The sequence below is a fragment of the Chiloscyllium punctatum genome, chromosome 39, assembly GCF_047496795.1.
Source record: "Chiloscyllium punctatum isolate Juve2018m chromosome 39, sChiPun1.3, whole genome shotgun sequence".
Taxonomy (NCBI): Eukaryota; Metazoa; Chordata; class Chondrichthyes; order Orectolobiformes; family Hemiscylliidae; genus Chiloscyllium; species Chiloscyllium punctatum.
Genome location: NC_092777.1, coordinates 27,498,629 through 27,510,650, shown reverse-complemented (window position 1 = coordinate 27,510,650; position 12,022 = coordinate 27,498,629). Strand labels below are relative to the sequence as shown.

General features: G+C 40.1%; 1 protein-coding gene across 1 annotated transcript in view; it reads right to left on the bottom strand.

The window, feature by feature from the left end:
- Window positions 1-3,761, bottom strand: part of cox10 (cytochrome c oxidase assembly factor heme A:farnesyltransferase COX10) — a 144,587-nt gene extending 140,826 nt beyond the window's left edge. Inside the window, exon 1 of the mRNA XM_072558340.1 lies at window positions 3,646-3,761. Within this exon, the coding sequence (XP_072414441.1) occupies window positions 3,646-3,676 (31 nt within the window). The 5' untranslated portion in view covers window positions 3,677-3,761. The remainder of the gene's footprint in view (window positions 1-3,645) is intronic.
- Window positions 3,762-12,022: the final 8,261 nt, after the last annotated feature.

Here is a 12,022-nt window from a genome sequence, read left to right as displayed (position 1 = left end):
AACTAATCTAAACCTATTTGCCAGCATTTGGCCCATATCCCTTGAAACCCTTCCCATTCATGTACTCATCCAAGATGCCTTTTAAATGTTGTAATTTTACCTACCTCTATCCCCCCCCTTAGGCTCAAATAGATAGATTCTTGATCAATCAGGGAATCAAGGGTTACGTAGAAAGGACAGCAAAGAGAACATGAAGAATGTTGGGTCAGCCATGATCCTATGAATTGCAGTGCAGACTTGAGAGATCCAATGAACTATTCCCATTTCCAATTTCTTATGGTCTTAGATGGTGATCAACTGGACATATGATTCAAAGCCTCTAGTGGGTCACTTCCAGTTCAGCTTCTGGTCAACAGTAATCCCAGGATGTTGACAGTGGGGGAATTCATGGATGGTAATGCCACTGAATATAAAGAGACGATGTTCCTATGTTTGAAATGGTCAAATTTCACCTTGCAAAGATAGATAATGAGCAACCTTACAGGCCAGACTGGATCTTACTGCTGATGCTGCTCCAGAAGAAACATATCAAAGCTTCAGTGCTGGATTCTTCCAATCAGGTGACTGGGCACGGCAGGAAGTACAACACAAACTTGTGTGATGAAAATGACAAAGAAATCCAAAGTCAGTTTATCAGTTTTACCTAAATCAGCCAGACAAGAGAAAAAGGCATTCTTCCATCCAGGATACAGCACCCTTCAATGTAAACGGAAAATCAAAAAAGACTGACTCCACTTGCAGAAAAACCTCAAGTGTACTCTGATGCTAGGGATATAAAAAACGCTTATCAAGCACTCTAGCATGGAGCAGCAAATCAAGCCAAAAACACCCTGATGGCAAGTCATTACACACCAACATGTAATCAGTTCAGGATCCCTGATTGTGCCATTTTGAAATATTCTTCAGTGCACAAAGCTTGATTCTACCATCAACTGTGTCTAACAACAGCCTGCCAAAAAAGAAATAACTAACAACCTATCTGGAGGAAACTAAGACTGTCATAAACCAGATGAAAAGTTATAAAGTCTCCAGAATTTCACTGAAACCTTGATGTAGGGGGTCCTATCCTCAATACCAAGCTCCATTAGGCTCCATCAGCTCATACAAAAACATAGGAGAAAAATCAGATTTCAACTATGAAATCATCATTATTTCTATTGCTGGGAAGATCCTGGCTCGAACACTTATGAACAGGCTTCTGCCTGCCTTACAAACAAGTAACTGATAGAGGCTACATTTTAGTGTGACTTAAACCCAAGAACTGGTTGAGAGACAACCCAAAGAAATTTTGAGACAGCAGCCTGTGCAATTTTTGTAGAAAAAAAACCTCCCAGAAAGCCACCGCAGTTTCAGAGTAAATACAGACACCACGGATGCGATATTTGCAATCTGACAAATACAAGTGAAGACCTGTATATCACTTTTATAGAATTGACCAAGGCATCACTTTTATAAACACAAAAACAAAAATTCATAGAAAAGCTCAACAGGTCTGGCAGCATCTGTGCTGAATCAGAATTCTGAGGAAGGGTCACTGAACCCAATCATTAACTCCGATTTCTCTACACAGTTGTTGCCAGACCTGCTGAGTTTTTCCAGCAATCTCCATTTTTGTTTCTGATTTCCAGCATCCACAGTTCCTTAAACTTTCATCACTTTTATCAACCTCGCCAAAACATGCAACACTGAAGAGAAATAGACTTTGGAGAATCGATGAAAAACTTGAAATCCCAGCCAGATTTCAGACCATGGTAAAACAGGTTCATGAGAATCAAGGTGGACAGTCAAGCACAATACAAACTACTCAAGTTCCTTCAGAATCTCCAACAGCATGAACAGTAATGTGTAGTGGCTCTTACTTAATTTGCAAACTTTGCAGAGGGAGTTTACATATGCTTCCAGATAGATCAAAATATTTACAACCACATAGACAAGGAAGTAGACAATAGGCTTTCAAAAGCTGTACATTTAGTTGATCATATGAATGGGCATGGAAGAACTACAGAGGAACCTCGATTATCCAAAGAACATAGACGGATAGTACTTTGCTCAGTTAATCGAATACCGAATAGTTTAGTCAAGCATCATGACCTTGCGATCTTCCTGAATAATCCGAAATTCGGATAACCGAATGCCAGATAATCGAGGTTCTTCTGTACAGTCATAGAGCACAGACCAAACCCAAAGTGTGTAAAAGCCATAGTCCTCCCTACCCTTCTGTACAGCATTACATACCAGGTTTTGCACTGCTGTCATGTGCTTTGGAATATGGACATCCATAATGTGGAGGTGTTGGACTGGGTTGGACAAGGTCAAAAATCACACAACACCAGGTTATAGTTGAAAAATGTGGCGTTGGAAAAGCACAGGAAGTTAGGCAGCATCCAAGGAACAGGAGAATCAATGTTTGGGCATAAGCCCTTCATTGGGGAAGGGGTCACTGATAGATAAATAGGAGGTAGAGAGAAGTAGCTGGGAAGACAATAGGTAGATGCAGGTGGGGGGGTGATAGTGAAAGCTCGGTAGGGAGGGTGAAGTGGATAGGTGGGAAGGAAGTTGGATAGGTAGAGTAGTTCAAGATGGCAGTGCTGAGTTGGAGAGTTGGATCTGGGATGAGGTGGGGCGGGAAGAGAGATAATCAAACTGGTGAAGTCGACGTTGACGCCATATGGTTGAAGAATCCCAAGGCGGAAGAGGAGACTTCATAAAGAATCATCTGCAAGGTAATCATATTTTACAAATGGGAAATGACCCAAAGCTTATTACCATCAGAATGAGAAATCATATCACAAAGTTGTACAATACACTCATAAATTGAGAACATAAATAAAACTTAACATAGTTCACAAGTAAACCATGCAATAAAATGGCATTTGCTATACATTATCTGACAAGATGGTAATACATGTGCATATCTGCTGTACAAGACTACAACTGAAAAGAAAGTCAGTTGCGGTCTCGAACCACAATTGTAATCACTGTAAAATTTGACCATTCTATTATCTCAAACCCTAACTTTTAAATACAAATATCTGCTTATAGGAATAATGTTTTGCACTTTTAACCAAGAATGGAAACATATTTAACTGTCTGGCACAAAAGGAAACTACATAGCCGTTATTACCAAGTATTCTGTTTCTTCATGAACAATAGCTGATGGAACAAAACCAACTGTTAATATTACCCAAGATTTAATTCCCTTTGAGAGGAAATATGCAAGGAACACAGAAAGCCCCCAATTAAAAGAAACCCCCGAGAGAAGCTTGGCATTGCGCTATTCTCAAGAGTAGTATATGCCAATTAATGGGAAAAGTAATTAGTGTGGTCACTTTCAATTCATTCCACGGAAGACTCTCAGGGGAGGATTTATTTTAACTCTTGGGGATTGTGTATGTTTTAAGGGCGCTCTTGGTCTTTATAAGTCTGTACCCAGGAGAGACTTTGTGTAAAACGTTATTTAAAAGTGAAACAACCGAGCTCAACTGAACATATCCTGCGTTTGCAGGTTTTCATCTTTTTCCTCGATTCAAGGTTGAGAGGGTCAACAGGAAATGGAAGGCGGGAAGATCACAACTGTTTTATTATCCTTCCTTTTCGTTTGTGTTCCTCTCCAGACAACTTGCGTTCTCTCGTCCAATAACGTACCTGGCAAGAGCCGACATAACACACTGTACATGGTCTCAGTATCTGAGACAGAGGCCTCTTTACCGGCTCCGCCGCCCTCACCTACTGCACGCCGCCATCTTGCGCCGCTCCCTGACCCCGCGCCACAAGCATTTCCGGTTCCCAGTTTCCGGCCGCTCGGCGATTGGTCACCGCTTCGTTCCCATAGTGACCAGGCCCGGAACCTTGGAACCGACGCCGGAGTAGCGAGGTGTTCGCGGACTGGTATCTCACAATGTGTTTTAACGTAAATCTCATTGCAGGTAGTTATTCTATAACGCGACGGTTGTGTTCTTGTGCAAGCCCGCATTATGGAAAAAGGTCGCGCTTTAGAAACAGCGCTGAAAGCGTTGGCGGGTCTAACCGCGTTACAGCCAACTGATGTTTCTAAAAGGGCGCAGGTGGTTCGCGTTATAGCAGAATGGTCTGTGCAAGACCCAAGGGTGGGGGCGGCTGGCTGTATACAGGCAGGAGGCTGGGAGAATACAGCAACCCAGGCAGCAGCAGCAGCAGGAGGAGGAGGAGCCACAGCCACAGGTGTGCCCCTACGTCAGGACCGTATAAAGGCAGTTGTGGAAGCCCACAGCCCCAGTGCCGTAGTCTGAGCAAAGGTAACCAAAAGGCAATTCCAGGTGAATGGTGGCTGTGCCTCCTCACCTCCCCTCTCCATTGATGTCGATGTCCGCTGTACCAGCTGAAAATCCTGACCCCGGCCCCGTCAGAACTACAGTGCATGCCTGAATCCTTAAGACATCCCCTGTAGGGGTAGCAAGGTCAGAGAAGGCAAACCATGCCTCCAGTTGCAGCACTCAGTGTGCCCTGTTCTGAGATTTCAGTGTCTAGCGGTGCTGCCAAGCACTTTTACAGCTGCTGTGAAAGGGTAAGCATGTCTGGTAACTCTGGAGTTAGGGCGGCAGTGTGTTAAGGGGCCAGTTGAGCTAGATGCCAGGTAAGTGACAGATTACTCAGGCTAGTGGAGAATGTCAGGACTAGTGGGTGAGAGGCTAGGGAGAGGGCCTATCGAGGTCTAGCAAGAGGAATCAAGTCCTGGGTGTTCAGGCTAATTTTGGTAAGAAAAGGTTTTTGATTCCAAGATTCAGGCCAATTGGTGTAGGGTTAGAGGGATGGGGGAGGGTGTAACATCTGGCTTGTGGGGCATTAGGGTTTGAGTCCCAAAGGAATTAGCTGGCAACGATGATGGGTGTTGGGTCTCTTGAATAGAGTGAAATCATTTTGGGGTGATGCAGTGTTGTTTTTTCAGTAGTTTAAGGAATTGAAGTAATCTCAGAAGCTGTAGATGGGGAAAGATTGTGTGGTAAACTGGGAGGAGAAAGTGAGGACTACAGATGCTGGAGATCAGAGCTGAAAATGTGTTGCTGGATAAGCGCAGCAGGTCAGGCAGCATCCAAGGAACAGGAGAATCGACGTTTCAGGCATCATCGTTCCTGAAGAAGGGCTGATGCCCGAAACGTCAATTCTCCTGTTCCTTGGATGCTGCCTGACCTGCTGCGCTTTTCCAGCAACACATTTTCAGCTCTGGTAAACTGGGAGGTCAACTTTAAAGTTCCCTGTGAATTGTACAAGTTTTTAATTTCTTAAGTAATACTTACCCAGGAAAAGTTAAGATCTGCAGAAGATGAAAGGTTTTGTAGATTAGAGGAGAATTTTCAATCAAAAGTTCAAGTCTCAGGAAGTCTGCTGTGTCTGAAATTCCACAGGATCCTGATGTACACTGCAGTCTGTGTTACTTCAGTGATATCTGGCTATCAGAATATCTGGGACATATTTGCATCTAAAAATGTACTACTTAAACTAAAATCCCAACCCATCACTCAACACCTTCCCCCCCCCCCCCCCCAATCAACACCTGCAACTACTCCACCCTTTCCAATCTGATCTTACACTGCTGTCTGCTTCATCTACTTTAAGTATTCATCCACTTGCCCAGCATCCAACTCCCTCAGCCATCTGAAAATATGTCCCCTTCAAATATTTATTAATCATCCTGTTAAAAGATGTTATTACACACCTCTGAAGCAGGTAGAACTTGAACCCAGAGGTAGGGTATACTAACGCTGCACTACAGTAGTCCTCACACTTAACTTATGTATTTTGCAAAAAAAAATTGCAGACACTGCAAATCTAAAGCAAAAACTTTGTAACTTATAAACTTACCTTTTACAGTCTAGCTGGCTGCAAAGCATTTAACTTACAGCAAACAGCACATGCACTGCTGAAAAAGTGATGTGATGTTTGCATTGATGGCATTGCTACTGGCTGTGATGTTTTCTGGATTTGTCTCTGCTACTTTGGAACAGGAAGTTAATGTCCAGGAAACTCCAGAGCAGAACTGATAAAAAGCAAATTTTTTAAAAGTCTCATCAAGATTAGAATCAGAATTTCTGGTCCAATAGTTTTTTTCAAGTAGTAGGCAATGTTTGGGTGATAGTTTGAGTATTAGATACTTGAATTAGAAACTAAATGTATGCTGAGTACTCCTATTAAATGTTTCTGTACACGTAACAACAATAAGAGCAGCTTCCATTAAAGTTTCTCTTTCTTAAAAAGTTAATTTTGTGACTTTGCGTTTTCTTTCAGCCTGAGATGTGACAGATAAATCAATTTTTAAAAATGAGTTATTTGACAGTGTCAATTGTTCAGCACAGGTAAATGGTAAGATGGTTCCCCCTTTTTATAATTCTTGACTGACAAGAGACATGTCTTAAATAGAAAGTGTTTTAATTCCTTGAATGCTGTACAAATGTATGAACAAGGAGCTGGATTAGGCCATTCAGCCCTTGGAACATGCTCTGGAACAAGATCATATCCAATCTAATTTATAACCTCAAATCTGTACTCCGATCTATTCCTGATAATGTTTCACATCTGAACAAGAATCTGTTTACCTCTGCCATAAAAATACGCCAGGATTCTGCTTCCATCACCTTTTCAGGAAAAGCATTCCAATACAATCAGCTGAGCGAAAAATAATCTCATCTGTGTTTAAATGGATTGCCCTGATTTTTGAATGTGATTCCGATTCCAATTTTTTCTATTAGATGAAATATCGTATCCACGTCTCCCCTGTCAAGACACCTCCAGATTTTATATGTTTCAGTCATGTCACCTCTTATTGTTCTGAAGGCTAGTGGATACAAGCCTAGCTTGTCCAATTTTACCTCATAAGACAACCCACCAATTCCAGATATTTGTCTGGTGAACCTTCTCTGAACTGCTTCCAATATAGTTACATCCTTTGTAAAAGAAAAGGTGACCAGTACTGTGCACAGTACACCAGATGTGGTCTCCCCCCTAGACTGTATAACTGAAGCATAATTTCCTTACTTTTGCATACAATTCCCCTTGCAATAAATGATACTTTCAATTGGTTTCCTATTTACTTGTTGTATATATTAAACTTCAGTTATTCATCCGTGAGTACACCATTTTGGAATTGACAACCAGACTGCTTCGACCACGAGGGATCTTGACAGCTCACCAGAATAAAGAACCTGATGCCCACTATCTGCTGGAAGAGTGTAATTTACAAAACCCCATGTAGCAACTACACTAATCACTACAAAGGACAAATAGGCAGACAACTGGCAGCCTGCATCCATGAACACCAACTAGTAACCAAGCGACACGACGAACACTCCTTGGTATCCATACACACAGACGACAAGGACCATGAATCTGACTGGGACAGCACGACGATACTAGGACAGGCTAAACAAAGAAAAGCAAGAGAATTTTTGGAAGCATGGTACTTATCCTTTGATGCCATCAACAAACACGTTGACCTGGACCCAACATATGAACTGCTGCAATGGAAACCGGAATCAGCACCAACTAGAAACAGCTCAAACAGAACTACATAAACTCAAAGCAGAACAGTACAGGAGGCAACACAGCACTTATGATGTCACCTAGAAAGGGGCAAAACGTCTGCCAACAAACCTACCAGCTCAGTGAATGGACCAACAATGAATCTGCACAAGTCCTTCTACAATACAGAGCTCTGTAATCGCTCACCATTTAGATAACTTGCTTGTTTTTATTCTTCCTTCCAGAATGGATAATTTTACATTTATTCACAGTGTACTTCATTTGCCAGATCTTTGCACACTCACTATAGCTCTCAAGAACAGACAAGTTTTCTCATAAGTTTAAATAAAAAGCTAAATGTTTATGACTCAAATGTATTTGTAGCAGCAGCCACTCAAATACATACAATTGCATCCACACATATATATGCAAAAAAAATGCGATTACAAAAGAAGTAGCCTGGTCTTTAGAGTCTGAACTTTCACATGTCACGCTTGATTCTCTCGAGATGCTGCCATGAAACATTGCAGGCATGTTGTTTCTTCTGATTCATCAAAGAGATAGAGGTTGGAAGTTTCTGATGATGACCTTGCAGTGACTTGCTGCATGCGACAATCGTTTTCTCGGGCTTCACTCCAGTTGAGATGTATTGAAAGCCCTGCAATGAAAATGTGGCTTTGTTCTTTAATTAATAGATAAAGAGAAGTCCCAATTTTTGCCAACTGATGGGTCGGAGGCAGTGTCCTTCCTGCATTAGTTCTGGATCTGTTCTTGTTTTTTTTTCTGTCTCCCTGTGGGTGTTGCTCAAATTATGCATCAATACTTATTCCTTGTCAAAATCTGGTTTCTGTTAGGTGACCAGAGTATTTGTTTTCTGCTGTCAGCACAAATGGGTGCTGACAATTTCGGTATTGACATACAAAAATGTTTTGAGTTTCACCCCTCTGCAACTTCTTGTGAAGGATTGGTTGCTTCTCACACCCATTCTGTGGAATTTCACTTTGAAGCAATAAAGTCTACAAGTCCAATATGAACTAGCTTCTGCAGTTATTTTGACAATTGCAGCCATTAATTCATGGAAAAGGTTTGCAGCATTTTAATTACTTCACAGAATAATATCCCAAAAGGTCATTTGTGTTTTAATGTCTTGTCCACACACCATAGACATATACCTGAAGCATTAAGTGATGATCAAACATTGTGAAGCAGCAATAATAATGGTTTTACTTAATCTAGTGTGCATAGGTTTAAGGTGAGGAATAAGTGATATAGAGGGGGGTATGAGGAAAAAATGTTTCACCCAGAGGGTGGTAGAAATATGGAATGCATTGCCTGAGAGGGTGGTGGAGGCAAGTATTCTCACAACATTTAAAAAGCATCTGGACAGGCATTTACGATGCCCGGACATAACTGACTGTTAGTCAGAGTAGACATGATAGGCCAATGGATCTGTTCATGTGCTGTGTGACTCGAGTTTCTCTGCCTCATGTTTCTGCACTCAAAGTAATAAAGTGATGCTATTCTGCTCAGAACACTTCCAGACAACTGATATTTCTGAACAATATATTTTCAGACTTTAGCGATTATAGTGTATGGTGAAATCAAAGTGAATGATGCATTAAAAACTATTTCATAATCACTGCCTATTACCCATGGGTAAAAGATTGAATAATGTTGAAAATAATATTGTAATTGATACTTTGAAATCATTTCAATTAAGAATTAGTTAAATTAAAATGCTTTAAAATTGCCCTTTTAATTAGGTTATAATAATCTGAGATTTCCATAAATATAATAATAAATGATAACACTTATGGACTTTGAATTGTCTTGTCTAAATAGTGACCCAGTTGGACCTGAATTAGAGAAATTATTGCTATTGAACAATAGTTTTGGTCTGTTTTAATTGTGCATATTGTGCCAAGAATCTGCACCAAGTGATATTCTCTCTGAAACGTATAGTTTCTGAAATTTAATGGGTGTGTATTAGTGTTTGCATACACTTTCTGATTCTCTGTCAACATTCTGGAAAATGTTTTCTCTTAAATAATATGGTTCTACAGCCAGAATCCGCCCTGCGTTGCTGTACCTAAATTACCAATCTTCACACATGAATTTAGAAAGCAGGAAAGCAGGTTCTTTCTTGGTGTATATGTCGGAGTTTAAATCAAAATTAAGCATGTTTTTCCCTTTATTCAATGTCCGAATGTGCACATTTTCACGTTAACTAAGCAATGAACAGGAACCAACTTGAACCTTTGTTTTCAAAGCCCAAGTATACTGAACCCTAATATTGTACACTACTGAGAACAGTTGTGGACTGGAGAAGGAGCATGGAACCTTTCTGATCTGGATCTGCCAATACTAAACAGTAAATTTACTAACTGTACCATCATGACCACATTGCCTATACAGATAATACTTTGATAATGATGTCCATTATTCAGTCTACGTTGATCAAATTATTCTAATCTACACTGACCAAATAGTCCAATAAATTAATAGATTCCTCATTGCCAAAACTTATGACGTTAAACCCTAGAAAACCATCACTTGATAGCAAAAAGATAACTCAGCATTGTAATTTGTTGCTTTGATTGTGTATTTATTACATCAAAATTATTAAGATGTTAATTATTAAGTTGTGCAGTAAATCCATAGTTAAATTACCAGCTACTCATAGAAAGGGTATCAGAATTTAATGTTATCACTCCTGGGAACAATATGTTTTGATATTTTCTACAGGATATGTATATATATAACTAGTATACAGAATATAATATGTGTTTAATATCTTGTAATTTCTATCTTCTCATGTGTACTTTGGTTTATGTGCATATGGGAAAGATTAAAATTTACATGGAGAGGTCGTTTCTTATTAATTATGTTGACAAGATGTAGGGCTTTTAGAAACATAAGGAATAGGAATAAAACATCACCCCCTCCCCCCACCCCCAAAAGCCTGTCCCACTATTCTATAAGATTATGACTGATCTACCTTAGGTGGCAACTCCTCTTTCATGCCAGCTCCTCCTAGCCCTCAATTCCATGATATTTCACAAATTTTAAATGATTTCAGTGACCTAGTTTCCACAACTCTTAGATAGAGAGTTCCAAAGAGGTTAACAATCCTCCAAAAGAAGTAATGCCTTTTCATCTCAGCTTTGGATGACTGTCCCCTTATTCTCTAATTATGTCCCCAACTTTCACGTTCCCCTACCTGGTGGAAACATATTCCTAAATTCCAACCTGTTAAACCCCATCAGGATATTGTATATTTCAAGAAGATCACCCCTCATTCTTCTAAACACAAATGAATAAAGGGGTAACCTGTTTATTCTTAATATATCGACTCCTTCATCTAAGGAGGCAACCTACATAATCTCTTTCAACAGCCTCCAATGCCAGTATAGCTTTTCTAATTATGGGGACCAAAATGTATATAGTACTCTAAGTGCAGTCAAACCAGCATCCTGTACAGTTGTAACAAGACTTTCCTATTTTCAAACTCCAATTCATTGCAATAAAGATCAAAGTCCATTTTGCCGGCTTAATTGCTTGCTGCACATGCAGGCTCTTTTGTGTATGTTTCATGCACAGGAATATCCAGATGCCTCCATTCAAATGCTCGCCAGTCTGCCTTTTGATTCTTCTGACCAGAGTGCATGACCTCACATGTCCCAACATTAAACTCCATCTGCCAATTTTTTTTCCACTCACTCAACCTATGTACATCCCCTTGCAGATTTCTTATGTCTTCATTGCAGTGTGCGCTCCTATCTATTTTTGGACCATCAACAAATTACACTCTGCTCCCTCTTCCAAGCCATCAATACAGGTAGTAAATAAATGATACCTCAGGACTGAACCTTATAACACTTCACTAGTTAGATATTTTCAACCTGTAAAAGATTCACACATCTTGGATCTGTCTTCTGTGTGTCAACCAATGCTCAATACATGCTAATACGTTGCTCCTAATACCATGAAATCCTATCTTGTTCAATAACCTTTTATGTAACAGCTTATCAAAAGCTTTCTGGAAATCCAAATTAACCACACCTACTGATTCCCATTTAATTATTCTGCTTGTTCTCAAAGAACTAGCAAATATTTCAATATGATTTGTCTTTCAAGAAAACATATTGACTCTGATTGTACTTTTCGAAATGTCTTATTTTTTCCTTATAATGGACTCTAACATTTTAAATATTAAGTTTACTATTCTTTAGCTTCTTGCATTCTATCTCCCTCCCTTCTTGAACAGGCCTCACATTAGCACTTCTTCAATCCATTTGACCCCACCAGGAATGCAGTGAGTTCTGGAATAATTGCCACCACTGTCCCTGCAACCACATTGTTTAAAACCCATGGATGTCGACCACCAAGTTCTGGCAACTTGCCTGCCTTCAGTCTGAATAATTTGTTAAATACTTTATCCCAAAAGACAGAGAATGTTGCTCCCATTTCTACCTTGTTTGTCTGATATCTTTAAAACGTTTATAGTGTCCTCCACTGTGGTGACCGATGC